This window comes from Lontra canadensis, unplaced genomic scaffold, assembly GCF_010015895.1.
Source record: "Lontra canadensis isolate GAN:19392208 unplaced genomic scaffold, GSC_riverotter_1.0 scaffold25, whole genome shotgun sequence".
NCBI classification, from domain to species: Eukaryota; Metazoa; Chordata; class Mammalia; order Carnivora; family Mustelidae; genus Lontra; species Lontra canadensis.
Window position 1 is genome coordinate 4,150,255 of NW_022631019.1, and position 17,855 is coordinate 4,168,109.

At 49.2% G+C, this 17,855-nt stretch overlaps 1 protein-coding gene across 1 annotated transcript in view; it reads right to left on the reverse strand.

The window, feature by feature from the left end:
• Positions 1-17,855, reverse strand: part of DNAJC11 (DnaJ heat shock protein family (Hsp40) member C11) — a 69,603-nt gene that overhangs the window by 14,216 nt on the left and 37,532 nt on the right. Inside the window, exons 5-7 of the mRNA XM_032863297.1 lie at positions 3,957-4,085; positions 2,908-3,030; positions 1,782-1,855 (exon numbers count right to left, since the gene is read on the reverse strand). Of these exons, the coding sequence (XP_032719188.1) occupies positions 1,782-1,855; positions 2,908-3,030; positions 3,957-4,085 (326 nt within the window). The remainder of the gene's footprint in view (positions 1-1,781; positions 1,856-2,907; positions 3,031-3,956; positions 4,086-17,855) is intronic.

Genomic DNA, 17,855 nt, shown 5'->3' on the forward strand with positions numbered 1-17,855 from the left:
TCTGCTTTAGCCACGCTGGGGTCAGGGGAGGCAGGCAGGGAGGAGAGAAGCCAAAGTCACCCTAGAATTTCAAGACAGATGGTGGCATTTAAGAGAATCAAAATAGAAGGACTGAGATCCTTATTTAATTAAAGTAATACGACTTAGTCTTTTTATCCAGCATGTCCCAGAGACTGATTTGAGAGAGGGAGGGAGAGAGAGAGCAGCAAGGCAGGCACTTCCCGGGGAGACAGAAAACACTCTACAGGCTGTCTGCCTTTTCGGGGCTGGCACTACACCCCACCCAACCTTGTGATCACCAGTCTGGACTTGCAAATGCCCTGGCCCTAGGATCAGGGCACCCCACAGCGCAGTCGTCGACCAACTGGCATCCGTTTATACATCTGCATTCTCAAGTCTTATGAACTCTGGGCACGACGAGGACATTCAATTTCCAAAGGCCGTCGACCAGCAAGCCCCAACCCCCCTCCCCAGGCACCACTCAGCACTTTGAGGCTCAGGCAGAATAAGATGGCCAACAGCTTTCCCTCGGTCAAGTGTCTCCTGAATGTGTCTGGGCTTAAGAATGACCTAGGTGCTTGATAAATACAGATTCCTGGGCCTCCCAGAGCACCCAACTCAGCCGGTGTGGGGAGCAGGGTAGGACTCTGTGCTCTCTGGCGGCACCAGAGAAGACAGACTGACGCACACGAGTGCTTGGGCCAGGGTGTTAGGACAACGTGTGTGTATACTCTCAGCCTAAAGTAGTTAAAAGCGCAAATCCTCATCACCTCCCAGACCCACTGACTCCTAAGTCCTGGAGCAGAGGCCTGAGAAGCCGTGTTCTCACCCACGCATGTGTGATCCCCCACAACGGGACTGAGAGCGTCTGTCGCTGCTGCTTTCAGCCTGTACATCCGCAAGCTTGGTCTCTACCTGTCCCAGAGGCCACACCTGTTCTCTCATGACCTTTCATACCCTGTGTCCCACCCACCCGGCAACTCGCCCTTCCTACTGGACTGGAGCAGGGACTGGTCTTGACCAGCGGGACCGGGCAGGTGTGCAGATACACATCCAAGTGGAAGTGAAAAGCTTTCTTTCCAAACATATACTTCCTCCCAGGACTCCTTTACTTTCTCCCCCAGAGGAAAGAGAATTTTATTTGACCTTCCACCCAGTTCCTTTAGCTGCTCTCACAACGTAACCCAACAGGGGAGCTAAGGACACCTCTGGGGTTCTAGGAGGGCAGCGAGTTACAGGTCCAGGAGTGGGATGTTCCTGCAACAGCAAAGACGAAGGGGACTGGGTTGGGGGTGCTCGACGCTCCAGCGTCTGCCCATCTTGCTGATGACCAGGCAGTCTCAGCAGCGCCCACTGCTTAGCACACACCCTTTCCGGTACTTCAAACACATTCTCGGGGACAAAGAAATGTCCACAAGTTCGTCAGTATTTCAGGCCACTGGCCAGCTTCCCCGTGAAGCTGCTTTCTCTCTACTCCCCTGGTGCTCACAGCCCTGGGTGAACAGGAGGGAGCCTCATTCCCATAAAGGAGGAGACTGTGGGCTGCAGAGCAGCAGCCGGGCCCGGGGCAGACAGGCAGCAGATGACCCCTCCCCGTGCCCACCAGTCCAGTGTCTGCGCCATGGGAACCCTGCCTTGGCTCTCCACCCACGCCGCAGGTTTGCCCCTGACGACCTCGTAGGAGAGAAGAGGTAACTCCAGATGACCTTGACCAAAAAAATATACAGGTTCTAGTCTGCTAAATCCACAAAGACCATCAAAGAGGATTTCTCTGTATTTACCATCTTGGGGTGAGATTACGGAACAGCTTCAGACCAAATAAAGGTCCCTGCAGATCCCCGGCTCCAAATTCTAACTGTTCAAGAGAGAAAAAGAGAGTTAGTGGTGTTTACTCTCACAGCAGCAACCCAGGTCTCGGGGAAACACCTCTGGTTTTAATTCCTTCTTTTAATTTAATGCCACTGGCCCTTGCCAGGACTCTGCAAGTGGGGGTTGGAAGATTTTAGAGCCCAACGTGGGGCTTGATCTCACGACTCTGAGATCAAGACCTGAGGTAAGACCAAGAGTTAGATGCTTAACTGACTGAGCCACCAGGGCCCCTGGAAGATTCCCAAGACCTCATCCAGACCTTCACCAAATGGAGGGCTGCTGCCACAGATCCAAAGGAGGCAGGTTTCGGAAGGGAGCCCCTCCAAAGAAAACACTGCTGGCCTCCGATGGTCTCCCTCACTCAGTCAGAAGGGGAGACTGGCTTCCATGCCCGGCTGCGTGCAGAGCCGCCTGCCGCGGTCCGGAGCGGGGGCCCCTGCCCTGTGTTCTTGCTCTGCTTCATGGCCCGCGGCTCTCCCAGGTGACTGGAGATGGTCGTCAGGGGTCTGGAGCTAACCCATCTGCAGTCCCACACTCAGCCGGGGAAGTCCAGCCAGTGCTGGCTGCCTCGTTTACTAGTCTGGGTGACTTTCAAGACCTCTTCAATGTTAATTTGACGCAGGTCCATTTGCTCAGCAGAGCTGGCTGCGAGACGGCCGCCCATCGTGGCCCGGAGCACTGACGCGGCACCTGCCTTCCGAACCGGGCAGGAAAAGGGAAGAACCTACAGGTCTCTGCTGAAGGGGAACAGAGACGCGGAGTTTCTCGCGGCTGTATTTCTGTGAGTCGGCGTCTCAAGGGCAATGTTGCTGCTCTGTCCTGTCTCTGGGCTGTCCAGCAGATGGGGGGATTCTGGCTCCAGTAGGAGACGCATTTTTCTCTTGGGGACAGTCACCTGATGCAAGTTTGACATCCGGTATCCTGTTGTACAATGATGTGGCCAACCTAGGTCTTTTTGAGGGTTGGCTTTTAGAATGTCAGTGTTCAGAAATCAGGCTTTGCAGTGGGTAACATGACCCTACCCGTCGACATTCTTACCTCTCCCCATCCCTTTGCGGAAGTGACTCGTCTAAGTGCGAAGTTTATGGAACCCCCTCCGTTCCCATTCTGGGTTGAGAGGCTTCCAGAGAGGATGGCTGTGTCTGTAGCTGTCAAGGGTGCCTAGGAAATGATATTTGCTGGTAAGGAATGAGTCAAAGCACGAGGAAGCACGAGGACAGCAGTGTAAGGAATACACTTCAAGTGCATGGCCAAAGGTGCTGGTGACCACAGCTCCAGGGTCTAGGGACGCACGAGGACCTCAACTGGTTCACTTCTCTCCCACTTTGCTATCTGAACTGCATGTGGCCACCAAGAGAATGGTTTTCAAAAGCTTTCCTGGGCAAATTTCAAAATTTCCAGGGGGAAGACCGGGCTGAATGCTGGTTCTTAGGATCAGACGGCACACTGGCTTTGTCGTGTGCCTTCCCTCCCACAGCGGCATGTCTGGGACTCTACAGTCCTTGCTCACCACCAGCACCGGGGAAGGGACTGAATCCGTGGCCCTAGTAGCCAACCCTGGAAGCTGTGCCAGACAGGCAAGTTTCCCAGAGTTTGGACTTCATCTTCTGGGTTGATGCACTTGAGAATAAAAAGAGTTGAGGAGGTAGAGACCTTCTGTGAGCCTCAGCAGACCCCCCGCCAGTGTGCAGAAAGATGACATTTTAGTGACCCTGGGTTCAGCTGAATGTTGTATTTTCTGCACACAACAGAGTGTGCCTTAAAATGGAGACTGGTTCTTTGAATCACCCATGGAGGTCTGCTTTCTCACCCCAAATCTTCCTGACCTTGGTCTCTACTTCTCCCAGACCACTTGCACTTCTGCTGGGGGAGCCCAGCGACCTCAGAAGCTAAGTGCCCCCTGGCACTCATGTTGCTAACGCATCAGCAAAGCAGTAACAAGGTTGTGCCTGGAACTACTTTTTTTTCTTTAAGTGGCTAATTGCATCCTTTCATAAATAAAGATGAGAAAAACCGTATCTGCTCGGTGCGCCGTGCCTCGTTAACCTGAGCCTCACTGCACTCGGCGGGGGGAGTCTGGGCTTTACCTCAATGGACTGGGATATGTGCATCTTGTTAATTTCGATCTGCGGAAAGCCACTCCCGGACACATCTTCGTACTCCTCCTCATAGCGATCAAAAAGGTCAGTGGCATCGATGCCAACGCTGATGGTCCCCTGGGGCAGAAAAACAAGCAGTCAGCAGCAGGGGTGGTATTTGTGGAATGAAAGACAATCTACACTCCGGCAGCCAGCAGCACACTGGCTGTGGGCGGGACTCCACCACGCGGCCCACAGAACACCAATGTCACAGTTCACGCCAAACAGCAGCAGAGCTTCACCGACCGCTGGGGTCGGGAAACCAGTCATGCCGGCAGGCAAATGAGAAGACAAGTATTTTGGGGAAAAAAAAGACCCATACAATATGAATTTTAGGGCCCAAATAGATCACCTCCAGATTTAACCTGTGAATGCAGAAACCACCTAGATACGAGCCACATGAATTAAACATTTTAATGTTTGATTCTAAACACCTTTACATTATAAAACTACCTTAAAACCCTTCTTTTAAAAAATATTTTATTTATTTATTTGAGAGCGCAAGAGAGAGCATGAGCAGGGAGCCTGATGTGGGACTTGATCCCAGGATCCTGGGATCACGACCTGATCCAAAGGCAGATGTCTAACTGACTGAGTCACCCAGGTGCCCTTAAAACTCTTTAAAACATAAAGTAACTTCAAAGATCAAGGAGTGCAAGGTGTTGGGGTACCTGGGTGGCTCAGCTGGTTAAGTAGTCTGCCTTTGGTTCAGGTCATGATCCCAGGGTCCTGGGACTGAGCCCTGTGTCAGGCTCCCTGCTCAGTGGGAAGTCTGCTTCTCCTTCTCCCTCTGCTTGCCACTCCCCCTGCTTGTGCTCTCTGTCAAATAAATAAATAAAATCTTAAAAAAAAAAAAAAAAAAAAAGAAGTGCAAACAAAATCAATTATGAATGGAGATTGAAAAATTGTTTCACCTTCTAAAATTAATTTGAGAATTAAGCTATGAGAAATGGGACACCATATTCTCTCAAGAAATGTGAAGCTAAAATTTGCTGATATAAAATGCTCCATCCTCAGAAAATCAATGTTTATTATTTTTTTTTATCATCGTAAGATTTCTCAAATGGGCATATATCTTAATCCCACATATAAAAATCTGACCACACACACATTTTTTATTCGGTTCCCTGCAGCCCATTTTAAAAAACTGTACCGAGGCCGAATTTACAAATAATGACAGAAAGCGCACTGCCTGAGGTGCCCATTTCGGTGAGTTCTGACAGACACGCGACTCGCAAAACCAACCTCCACAATCACGACACAGAACATTTCTATCGCCCCAAAAGCAGCGTGGGCGCATGTGTTTTTCTGCCCAAGAAGGGGACATGTGAACAAAGACGTGAGCGGGAAACTAGGGAGGAGGCCGCGGGGCTGGAGCAGAGGGAGCGCATGGCAGACAGGAAGGCTGTGGGTGGTTGTGTGTGGGTGATCTGTGGACGTTATGGTGGGGGGCGTGGGGCAGGGGGCTATCCAGGAGATGACCAGTTGAACCCTGCTGTTTCGGTGGGGTTAGCAATTAGTGTAGGTTTTCATTTTTAAACCGAGTATTAGCATCATCAACAGTTGCCTTAAGCTAAGAAGCCAGACGGGTTTGGTGCTCAGGCCTGACCTTCGTATCCTTAGCCTCCGACATCGTCTCATCTAGTGGTGTGTCGGGGGCCACCGCCTCTCTCCACCCTCAGCCTAGCCCCGACATTTGCTGGTGTGGTGGCTGGCAGCCAGTCGCCTTCTCCTAGTCTCCGCTGGTATGAGAAGCAGGAGATGCTGTTGCCCGGCTGGTACAGCAGGCAGGTGGCCTGTTCCTCGGCCTGGGACATGGGTGAAGCTGTGGGCAGCCGTGTGTGCGGGAACCTGCAGGTGCGTATGAACAGGGTGGGAAAGAGAGGCAGCCGGTCCTGCGGCAGAAGGTAGCACACAGCAGTCTGAATATTCCTGCCGCAGTGTTTTTCCTCTACCGAAGGGTATCATCTGGAGGTGACACTTTCTGTGAAGGGCCACAGGAACTATTTTAGGTGTGGGTCCTACCGTCTCTGTTGCAACTCAACTCTGCTGTTGGAAGGGAAAGCAGCCCAACTAGCCAGCAAGGGACTGACCCTGGCTGTCTGGTAAAACTGTTTATTCATCCTGAAATCCGAATTTCATAGAATTTTCATGTCTCAAACAAACAAACAAAAAAACAGACAAAAAACCCCCTCCAACGTGGAGTCCAAAGTGGGGCTTGAACTCATGATCCTGAGATCAAGACCTGAGCTGAAATCCAGAGTCGGATGCTTAACCCACTGAGCTACCCAGCCGTCCCCTTTTGATTTTTCAACTGTTAAAAAAAAAAAAAAAGTAAAAACCATTCTTAGCTTGTCACATAAAAACTGGCAGTGGGCTAAATGTGCAACTCCTGATGTAAATCTGTAGGACGTTTGTGTTTTTGGGTAATATTTTCTTTTCTGATAAATTCTTCAGGCAGCAATAAAATTAAACACAGTGTATGTCTAACAACAATGAAATAAGCACTCAATTTCCATTTTCTCAGAGAGCTGATGAATTTGTAACTCATAGGAAACGTTTTTCAATATCGATCATCCATCCACAGCGCTAATTCAGACCATAGGAAAATCAAGTCTTACACCTGCTAAACAAAGTCCAGGGCCTTGGTCAGTAGCCGCCGCTCTTCGTTAAAGACCACGCCCAAAAGTGAGCCGTGGCAGCAGGGACTGTCCAGGTAACTGTGGATCAGACAGTAGTTCCACTCTGCTAATTTCACTCATTTGTCCATTCTAAGGTTTGTACTGCAGAGGAAAGATAAGGCAATCGCTGTTTATGTGTTTGTTCTATTAGCAAGAGAAACTCACAGCTGCTAATGAGGCCCATTTTATATCAGCGTTACCTTATGCTTCAAACAGAAAATCAGTGAATCTTAATACTGGTTTGATTTGAATTATAAACATGCAATACTGGGCGCCTGGGTGGCTCGGTGAGCTAAGCCTCTGTCTTCGGCTCAGGTCATGGTCTCAGGGTCCAGGGATTGGGGCCGGCATCTGGCTCTCTCCTCAGCAGGGAGCCTGCCCCCCGAGCACCCCCCGCCTGCCTCCCTACTTGTGATCTGTCAAATAAATAAAATCTTTAAACAAACAAACAAAAAACCAACAAACAAACAAACAAACAAAAAACACATGCAATCCTGTGATTTGTAAGAAACGTATGCCCGGTCATTCAGGTGACCCAAATACGTACTTCTTATTTGTATTTGGTCTTCATTTGTAGGGATCCTGGCTCACAGCTCCCAAGACCCCAGACATTTCTGCTGGTTAGGGTGATAAATGCATCTTCTGTTACGTTAATGAAGGTGCCTTTTCGTCTTCCTCCAAGGGCGGGGCGGGAGGGGGCCGCTGGTTGCCAGGAGGACCAGCCAAGTGACTGGAGGGCTGGAACCTTCAAGCTCTACCCCCAGCCTCCAGGGAGGGGAGAGGGATCAAGAGGTTGAAACCAGTCAGTCTGACTATGCAATGAAGCCTCCGTGAAAATCGAAAAGGACTGGGTTCTGCGAGCTTCACGACGGGTGGGGACAGTGCAGGTGCAGGGAGAGTAGGGTGTCTGAGAGGGCGCGTAAACCCAGTACCTTTTCCCAGCCTTCACTCTGCATATTCCCACCGGCTGCTGATTCGTGCCCCTCTAGTGAATTAAAGGAATCTGAGAAGGAGGGTGTTGGCATCTATAGCCCTGGGTCAGAAGGCTTGGGCTTGTGATGGGCATCGGAAGTGGGGGGTGGCAGCAGTGTTGTAGGATTGAACCCTCCACCTGTGGAAACTGATGCAGTCCCTGGGCAGACAGCATCAGAGCTGAACGGACTTTTTTTTTTTTTTAAAGATCTTATTTATTTATTTGACAGAGAGAGATCACAAGTACGCAGAGAGGCAGGCAGAGAGAGAGAGGAAGGGAAGCAGGCTCCCCGCTGAGCAGAGAGCCCGATGCGGGACTCGATCCCAGGACCCTGAGATCATGACCTGAACCGAAGGCAGCGGCTTAACCACTGAGCCAACCAGGCACCTTTTTTTTTTTTTTTAAAAGCAGGTTCCACACCCCATGTGGAGCCCAACGTGGGGCTCCAAATCTCGACCCTGAGATCAAGGCCTCAGCTGAATGAGCCACCTAGGCACCCCTGGACCGGAGCTGGATTCTTGCTGATGGCAGCTGCCCCCATCCTCCACGCTGGAACTGAGTGGGAACCCTAGAAGAAAGTGTTACTGTAAAGTCAAAAAGTCCTAGTGTGAATGTAAGCTTCTGTTTTTGTGGTGATACTCAAATGCCAGTTCTGGTAAAGTACAGCGTTATGGTAAAAGTGTCTTATTAAAGCAAGAAACCTACGGAGGAGAAAGAGCCTCAGCATTAGTTACGCTTACACGGATGCGCGACTGTGTCAAAACCAGCTCCGATAATCCACCTGGGAAAATTAAGCTCAAGCTGTCAAAATGTATCAAAATGTACAAATATTTTTGTGTTTTCTGAGTAACAATAATTTTCTGTGAAGCGGATTCCCTTTTTTTTTTTTTTTTTAAAAGTAGGCTCCATACTGGGTATAGAGCCCAGTGTGGGGTTTGAACTCATGACCCTGAGATCAAGACCTGAGCTGAGATCAAGCGTCAGACGCTTAACCCACTAAGCCACAAAGACACCCCAAAGCTGATTCTGAAAACAAAAAAATTTGCAGCATGTCTGTGTATTACAAATTGAGTATTAGGAACATCTGGGCCTTTAAAGAACTCCTTTTTAAAATGGCAAAATAAACCCCGTAGCTTTTAAAATATTTAAGAAATTGCAATCACCAAAAATAAAGCGTGTCACTCTGAAATTGAGCTCTCGAGGAAGGACAAACTGAACAAACAAAATAAGAGCTCCAACAGTTTATTTCAAAATTCCCTAAGAGCACTTTGGAGTATCTCAATTTTTGGTAAGAATTTTTTTGGTGGAACTGTCATCTTTAGTTAAATGTATAGTCTGTCTTGGAATGGAATGAAACTGAAAAGGCCTGCCTGCGGCTTTGTGGCTGGGCTGGAAATCTGATGAAGCATGCGAAAGATCATAAAGAAAGACAATTTATTGAAAAAAAATAAGTGTCAAAAATATTCTAAATGGAGGCAAAAAGAGAATACCCTATGAAAACACTTGGGCCAAAGTATATGTTCTGCAAAGTCGAAATTTATAATTGAGAAAATACTCTCAATTAAGAATACTATGGTGAAACCAGACAGAGGGTCATGGGGAAGGGAGGGAAAATGAAACAAGATGAAACCAGAGAGGGAGACAAACCGTAAGAGACTCTTAATCTCTGAGGATTAAAAACTGAGGGTAGCTCTCCAGGGAGGGATGTGGGAGGGATGGGGTGGCTGGGTGGTGGACACTGGGGAAGGTACGTGCTATGGTGAGAAAAATAAATGTTAAAAAAGAAAAAAAAAAAAAAAAGGAATACTATGGCATACAGAGAAGAATCAAATATGCTAAAGATTTCAAATTTACTAGGGGCGCCTGGGTGGCTCAGTCTGTTAAGCAGCTGCCTTTGGCTCAGGTCATGATCCCAGGGTCCGGGGATCGAGCTCTGCATCGGGCTCCCTGCTCAGTGGGGAGCCTGCTTCTCCCTCTCCTGCTTCCCCAGCTTATATTACCTCTCTCACTCTCTCTCTCTCTGTCAAATAAATAAATAAATAAAATCTTAAAAAAAAAAAAGATTTCAAATTTACTAAATACAAATGTATTAAAATGGCAGGTAAGGGGGGCACCTGGATGGCTCAGTCTGCTGAGCATCTGCCTTTGGCTTGACTCATGGTCCCAGGGCCCTGAGACTGAGTTCTACACTGGGTTCCCTGCATGGCGGAGAGCCTGCTTCTCCCTCTGCCCCCTCCCCCTGCTTGTTCTCATGCTCTCTCTCTTTCTCAAATACATAAAATCTTAAAAAAAACACGAACAAACAAGCAAAAAGATGGTAGGCAATGTTACAGAAGAAAGACCACCACACGGAAGGCACATTCTTTGGGAAAAGAGCAGTGCCGTGGGGTGCCTGCGCGTGGCTCATTGGGTTAAGCCTCTGCCTTCGGCTCAGGTCATGGTCTCAGGGTCCTGGGATCGAGCCCCGCATCGGGCTCTCTGCTCAGCAGGAAGCCTGCTTCCCCCCGCCCCCTGCCTGCCTTTCTGCCTACTTGTGATCTGTCTGTTGAATAAATTAAAAAAACCCAAAATCTTAAAAAGAAAAAAAAAAAGAAAAGAGCAGTGCCGCAAGGCAGGAGTGAGGGTCCAGAGGAGGCCTCCCTGCGAGCCCCGCTTGCTGGCATCTGACCCTTGTAGAGCCCTCTCCTTGATTCTGCCCAGGACCAGAGACTCGCTCCTGTCCTACAGACCAGTGGGTGTGACTGGTGTGGCCTTCGGAGCTAGGTCACGGGACACCAAGCAGTTTTCTTCTAGGCCTCTCTGGAGGTGCTTTCGTTCGTTCGTTCTTTCTTTTTAAAAAAGATTTTATTTATTTATTTGATAGAGAGAGATCACAAGTAGGCAGAGAGGCAGGCTCCCTGTTGAGCAGAGAGCCCAACGCGGAGCTCAATCCCAGGACACCGGGATCATGACCTGAGCTGAAGGCAGAGGCTTTAACCCACTGAGCCACCCAGGCGCCCCTGGAGGTGCTTTCTGGGGAAGCTAGCTAACAGAACACTCCACCAACCCCCCGAGATTGCTATGTTCTGAGGAAGGCCAAGCCAGCCAGGGTGGGGAGAGCCACGTGGGAGGCCCAGGAGCGCAGGCGCCATCTTCAACATGACCCCGCTGCCACTGGACTACACCCGCATGAGGAGACCCCCAGCAGAACCATCCAGGTGAGTCTGGTCAACCCACAGGACCATGAGAGAAAATCAAATTGTTCATGCCACCGAGTTCTGGCGTGGTTGGTTATGCATAACCAGAACACAGAATATCAGAGACAAATGTAACTGATAAGCTGATTAAAACTATTCAAATGTATGCCAAAAAGAATTCTCCTCCCTACCCCCTTCTCTCCCTTCCTTCCTTCTTCCCTCTGTCTCGGCCCTACACCCAACGTGGGGCTTGAGCTCACAACCCTGAGATCAGGAGTTGCATACTCTACCAACTGAGCAAGCCAGGCGCCACTGCTTCTTCTTTTAATTTTCATATAATCAAGATAATTTTTATTTTTTATTTTATTTTATTTTTTAAAAGATTTTTATTTATCTATTTGACAGACAGAGATCACAAGTCGGCAGAGAGGCAGGCAGAGAGAGAGGAAGGGAAACAGGCTCCTCGCGGAGCAGAGAGCCTGATGCGGGGCTCGATCCAAGGACCCTGGGATCATGACCTGAGCCAAAGGCAGATGCTTAACTGATTGAGCCACCCAGGTGCCTTGGTCAATAAACATTTCAAAAAACTATAAAATTTTAATGATTTTAAGCACCCCTTCACACTCTCAAAAATGTCCTGGTCTGGATGATGCAAGACAGTCGCCGCACCTATGGGCCACGGGCAGAATGCTGCTGACAGTGAACGATGCCAGCCTCTGAGCTCTGCAAGCAGGGTGACCGGGTCTGACCTGAGTTTCTGCAGGCTCAGTCTGGCTGCTGTGCTGGGGGACGGAGAGGGGGAAGGAGGGAGGCAGGGAGAGCAGGCAGGAGAGGTTATTCCGTAATCCGCAAGGTGCTGATGGCAGGAACGGCAAAAACCCACTGTCCTAGGTATGCGGGTCTCATAACTGGCTGCCTCATTCAGAGTGTTAGTCCTGAGAGTTTACGGTTGGTTCTCTACGGGCAGGCAATCATATCTTACACCGAAAATCACAGCCCTTTCAACATTTACATCTCTTTTACAATTTGTCAAATTGCGTTGGCTTCAAACTTCCAGAATAATGTTCAGTATGGTTTTATTTCCTTTCCCAAAGAAAACTTTTAAAGTGATAGATATTTGTGTTAACTCTGCACTGACTATCAAATGACTCATAAGCGCCCAGAACAGCCTTTAAAAGTAAAAAAAAATATTGCTCACGTCATCACTTTTTCAACCATCTTGTTTCTTTAAACAAGGCCAAAATAACCAACCACTTCAACCAGCCAGTGGCTTTTGAGACTCAACAGCCTCTGGTGCTGATCCGAGTCTACGGAAAAGGACTAACCCAGAAAGGTCATGAGAGCTGCCACACAGAATGTTAGGCTCCAGTGCCAGCCACGGCTGATGAAACAGACTGTCCCGGAGATGAACGATCATGTCACTGTGAGCTCACAAGGACATGGCTTTTAATATTTTAAGGAGTGGTTTGGATGCCTGCCTTCTGCTGTTCTTCCAGTTCAAGGAAATAACCTTTCGAAAACGGACTGGCCCCAGCACCAGAACTGGACAGCTTTCTTCTCTACGCGCTAACCAGGCGTTTGGCTGCAACTTACAACTCACTTTCAAAAACTTTCAAGGCAAAATGCTTTTATACGAGAAGTCTCAACTTTGAGGAATGCAAGTCAGATCCGAATTTTGACAGAAAATCAAAAAAGATAAGGAAAAAGAAAAAACAGATCTAAGGCTAGACAAACCGATGCGCCAGAGCTCTCCCAACACCTGCTGACTGAACACAGCCAGGCTCGTGTTCTTTTACTACTAAATCCCATTTTTCAAATAAAAAGAGTTTACAAAGGAAAATACCCACACATGTCACCTTATTTTTTTAGTAGAGCAGGGTCATCAAACTTTCGCAGTCCGGCACCAGACAGCACGTGAGGCTCTGTGGGCAACTACAGTTGAAACTGCTCAATCCTGTGCTGTTATGGGAAGCACGAACAGCCACAGGTAATACTTAAATGAATGAGTGTTGCTGTGTTCCAGTAAAACTTATATTTAAGACCACTGAAATCTCAGTTTCATATCATTTTTATGTGTCATGAATTATCCTTCTGATTTTTTAAAAGATTTTATTTATTTTTAAAGATTTTATTTATTTATTTGACAGAGATCACAAGTAGGCAAAGAGACAGGCAGGGAGAGGAGGGGAAGCAAGGTCCCCACAGAGCAGAGCAGGGATCCCAATGTGGGACTTGATCCCAGAATGCCGGGCAGAGGTCTTAACCCACTGAGCCACCCAGGCGCCCCTTTTTAAAAGATTTTATTTATTTATTTGACAGAGATAGAGAGAGAGATCACAAGTAAGCAGAGAAGCAGGCTCCCCGCTGAGCAGAGAGCCTGATGCGGGACTCGAGCCCAGGACCCTGAGACCATGACCTGAACTGAAGGCAGAGGCTTAAGCCACTGAGCCACCCAGGCGCCCTTACCCTTTCTGATTTCTTAAAAACCATTTAAGATGTAATAAAAGTGGTTCTTAGCTCACGGGCTGGAGAAAACTAGGTAGTAGGCCTCAGTTGGCTGACCCTCGTTCCACGGTACTTAACTCTGCTATCAGCATATAAAACAACGATGACAGTTATGAAGCTCTTTACATACCGTCATGACGCACTGAAAAACTGTCAGTGGGACACACAACAGCCACAGATTGCCAGCTGAGACATTTGTGACTGTGTAGGAGCTGGAGGATTCAATCTGTCATACAGGCCAGTTTCTGCCTTCCCCCTGCCAAAGTACCTCGACTCCGGGGCACACGACCCAGAAACCCAAAGTTTCAAACTGTCTTCAAGCAACAAGGTAACAGTAATAACAATGTAGAACGACTTGTCAAGTGAGTATGATTTATTCAGTGTCTCAGGTTTTGAGGTCTTCAGTAAAAATCACAGATTTAAGGAGCTGAACACTAGCGGCCGTAGCTGGAGAGATCGCCTTTGAAGCATCTGGTCCAACCTCTAAACTACAAGCCCGCTGGGTCATCATCTTCCTGGCGTCCAACGAACCACTCATAAGTCAACTCTTTTTTCTTTAACCATTACATAAAAAGAGCGCCACGGGCAGACTAATAGTTCCCATCCAAGCCACCATCTGAATTCCCTCTGGAGCTTGTTCAAATACACATACCCAGGTAGCAGCCCAAGACTACCCTTCAGCTGCCCTGAGAATCTGCACTTTTTAAAAAAATATTTTATGTATATATTTGAGAGAGCACATGTGTGTACACAAGCACCAGTGGGGGGAGGGGCAGAGGGAGAGGTGGACTCCCCGCTGAGCAGGGAGCCCGATGTGGGGCTCCATCCTGGGACCCGGAGATCATGACCTGAGCCAGAGGCAGACACTTAACCGACTGAGCCACCCCATTTTTTTTAACTGAAAATTTTATCGAGATAATTGTAGATTCACATGCAGTTGTAAGAAATGAGAGAGATCTGATGCATCACATTTCTTTCAATGGCTACGTCCTGCACAACTACAGTACAGTATCACGGCCAGGATACTGACATCGATACAATCCAACCTTCTTGTTCAGATTTCCTCAGTTTTATTTACTTTTTCATTTGTGCACGTGCATTTAACTGTATACAACCTGATCACCTACTTGGGTTCATGCCTCCAGAACAAGCCAGCATATGGAACACTGCCACCGCCACAGGGATCCTTGTGCTGCCCATTTAGAGCCACGGTCCTCCACTCCCCTCCCCTCCCCTCCACCCAACCCCTGGTGACCCCAGGTCTGCTCTCCAACTCAACAGGCTTTTAAAGATTTTGTCTGGGAGAGGGACGGACAGACAGACAGAGACAGAGGGGCAGAAGGACAGGGAGAGAACCTCAAGCATACTCTGAACAGATCGTAGAGCCTGACATGGGACTCGATCTCACAACCCCGAAATCACGGCCTAAGCCAAAATCTAGAATCAGACACTTAGCCGATGAAGCCACCCATGCGCCCCCTACCCCCGACAGTCTTTTAACTCGAAGACACTGCATCTGCAGAGTTGTGGCCACTTTTGGTTGCTCTATTTCCATGATTATGGACAAACATCAGTCTTCCGGTGCAATTATCTCCAATAAGTAAATTTGGATTTTTGGTTAAACCAATAGGATTGTTCTCCTGAAACCCTCCTCCCTCCCAAAGTGACACTCAAGGAATACCAAGAGCGACAGGATAAGAGATGCGAACCCAGCCTTACTAGAAACTGGAAAAGAATGGAGGTGGTCATTGACTGAGCAGAGAAAGATACGAGGCTTCTGCTGGCTCCGGAACCAGAGGGACCAGTCGCCCACTCAAAGGAGACAAGTGACAGAGGCTTGCTCTCTGAAGAAATCACAGGAAGGCATGCCAGGTCCAGCGGAGGTGGAGTGGGGTGGGGTGGGGTCGGGTGAGGCAGGTACTGTAAGCAAGGAACGAGGTGAAGTGAGACTCACACGGAATGGTCAGCTGCCGACTTCCCACCCCCTCAGCAACAAGATTGCCGGCAGCCAGGTGAGAGACTGGGGGTTTCCTCTCCAGAGAAGTACCACCTGGTAGGTAGAAAAAGCCTTTCAACACCAACCTTTGTGTGTGTGCGGGGGATGGGAGTCTCCTTCCAAACACCCCAGAGTTAAGGTTATCGGTGTCAAGCCCTGCCAAGTCCATGACTGTTCCCTGAGTCTCACTGCCTCAAGGGCAGCCGGCCAGAGATTAGCAGACATTTGAGGAAAACCTCCAACACGGAAGTCTAAAACCAAGTAAAGATCAAAAAGAACCAGAAAGAAGCGGAGGATACAAATGCCAAAGAAAATGGCAGGAAATGACTTAAGTAATACGCTCAGTAAAAGAAAAGAGACTGCATTAATCATAAAAAACAGCATTTATGAACGCTTAGTAAGTGTTGGGGACACTCTGAAGTATTCGACATGCATTACTCCGTTGAATCTTTCCATTAATAACGAGGTGGGTACTGTTACTGTCTCCATTTCACGGATGAAGACACCAAGAACAGAGGCCACGTGTCTTGCTCAAGGCCACGCAGCTGCGGGGTGTCAGAGATAGGACAGGACACAGGGCAACTCTCTACACGGTTCAAGAACCAAAGCCCTTCCTTGTACCTCCACAAGAATTTGGAAAACAACAAATTGAATAAAGTTCTTGGCTATTAAAAAATACGGCAGGATTTTTCACACTGATAGGAAGGCAAGAAAACCACCTATAAAAAGAAACTCTCTAACAAGTAGAACTGATCAAAAATATGCAAAACAGAGAGGAAAACATTAGCAAGTGAGACGATGAGTCCAGAGGGCCCAATATGTGAAACGGAAGGAATGTGGACAGAAGGAGAGGAGAGTTCGGAAGCGTGAACGTGAGAAAACGCGCCAGGGCTGCGGCATGGGCGTGGGGCTGGGGGGTGGGTCCGCTGCGCGCTCCGGACTCCACTGAGCAGCTCACCCAAGGCCTCCCACACGCAGCTGCGCCGGCCCAGACAGGAAAACCCTACAGGCTTCCACAGGGGGAGAAGACCACCCCATGGGAATGAGAACAGGAACGGGTCTTCTCAACACCAGTCCCCGAAGCTAGAAGACACTGGAATGAGGTCTTCCAAGTTCAGAGGAAAGAGGACTTCCAAACTGGAGCTTCACATCCTGTTGAACTGTAGGTTGGGAAAAAACACACACACACAAAAACCCTGTTGTTTTTTCGGTCTAAAAGAGATCAAGAGCAGCCATTTCTAACATTAAACACAGAGCTCTCACTAAACGCTGAGACACACTTCCTACCGTGTGCGTGTCTATCTATACACACACTGAGAAAGACCCGACACGAGCTTTACGCTTAGTTAGGTCTGAAGAGCCAATCGAGACCTTCCGACTTAGGGGAAGGCCGCGTTTCACCTCCGGAAAAATGCTGCGGCACCATCTCTCCCAGCTGAACTTCTACACGTCCTGGGACCCCTCGAGCTCAGACCGAGGAGCTCGTGGACGCAGAAACCCGGAGACCAGACACCCACTCGCAGGGGAAGGCGTACACTGCGGACGGCAGCGAAAATGACTGAGTCACGACTTCGCGAAACGCACAGACGTCTGCACGAGTAGGAGGTGTGGGTAGAAAATAAGTCCCAGAGGCCCACCTAGAGCACGGACCACTTCTGTGAAGCTCGAAAACAATAAAAACCAAACAGTGGATCACTCAAGCACATATCCAATTTGTGACAAAGTTTAAAAGGCAACAGAAGAATGACCCCCTTTGGCTGGTGTGTCTTTGCAGCCCAGAGATGGGGCAGGAGGGGGCCACGGAGGCAGACGCCCGGTGCAGGCAGGACTCTTGTCCCGGGGTCAGGCGGGGTGTACCTCCACGTCCCTGACCGCTGCTAGCGCTCAGACGTCACACGTGATCCGCTGTACGCATGTGTATGTGTAAGTACTTACGTTATTATTTTCTCTTTCAAGAGACAATAAAATGGGGGAGAAAAGAACCAAGAAATTTGACTTCCAGGATTTCCCTTCATGAAGCTGCTGGAAGATGGGTTTTCTCCACAGGAAGGGACAGAGGGAGCCCACCGAGGGGAGGGGGGTGCTGTTCCGGGCTCCCGGGCCCAGCAGTGCCCCTGTGGCTGCTCCTGGGGAACAAGGTGTTGCCTGAGAGAACAGAAACACATGCCTAGGAAGCCAGTGAGGAGAGTCGTGGGGCCCCAGCCGTACAGCAGGCCAGAGAGCGGGGTCCAGACTGGAGTGGGACCGGGGAGGGTGAAGCGGGGCCTCAGAGGATGCCAACAGGATGGGTGAGAGACAGAAGACCTAAGAGCAGGGGCGCCTGGGTGGCTCAGTTGTTAAGCGTCTGCCTTTGGCTCAGGTCATGATGCCGGGGTCCTGGGATCGAGCCCCGCGTCAGGCTCCCTGCTCTGCGGGAAGCCTGCTTCCCCGCTCCCACTCCCCCCTCTCTCTGGTGCCTCTAGGGCAGGGGCAGCAGCGAGGCCTGGAAAGACCAGAGGGGAGTGGCGAGAGCTTGTT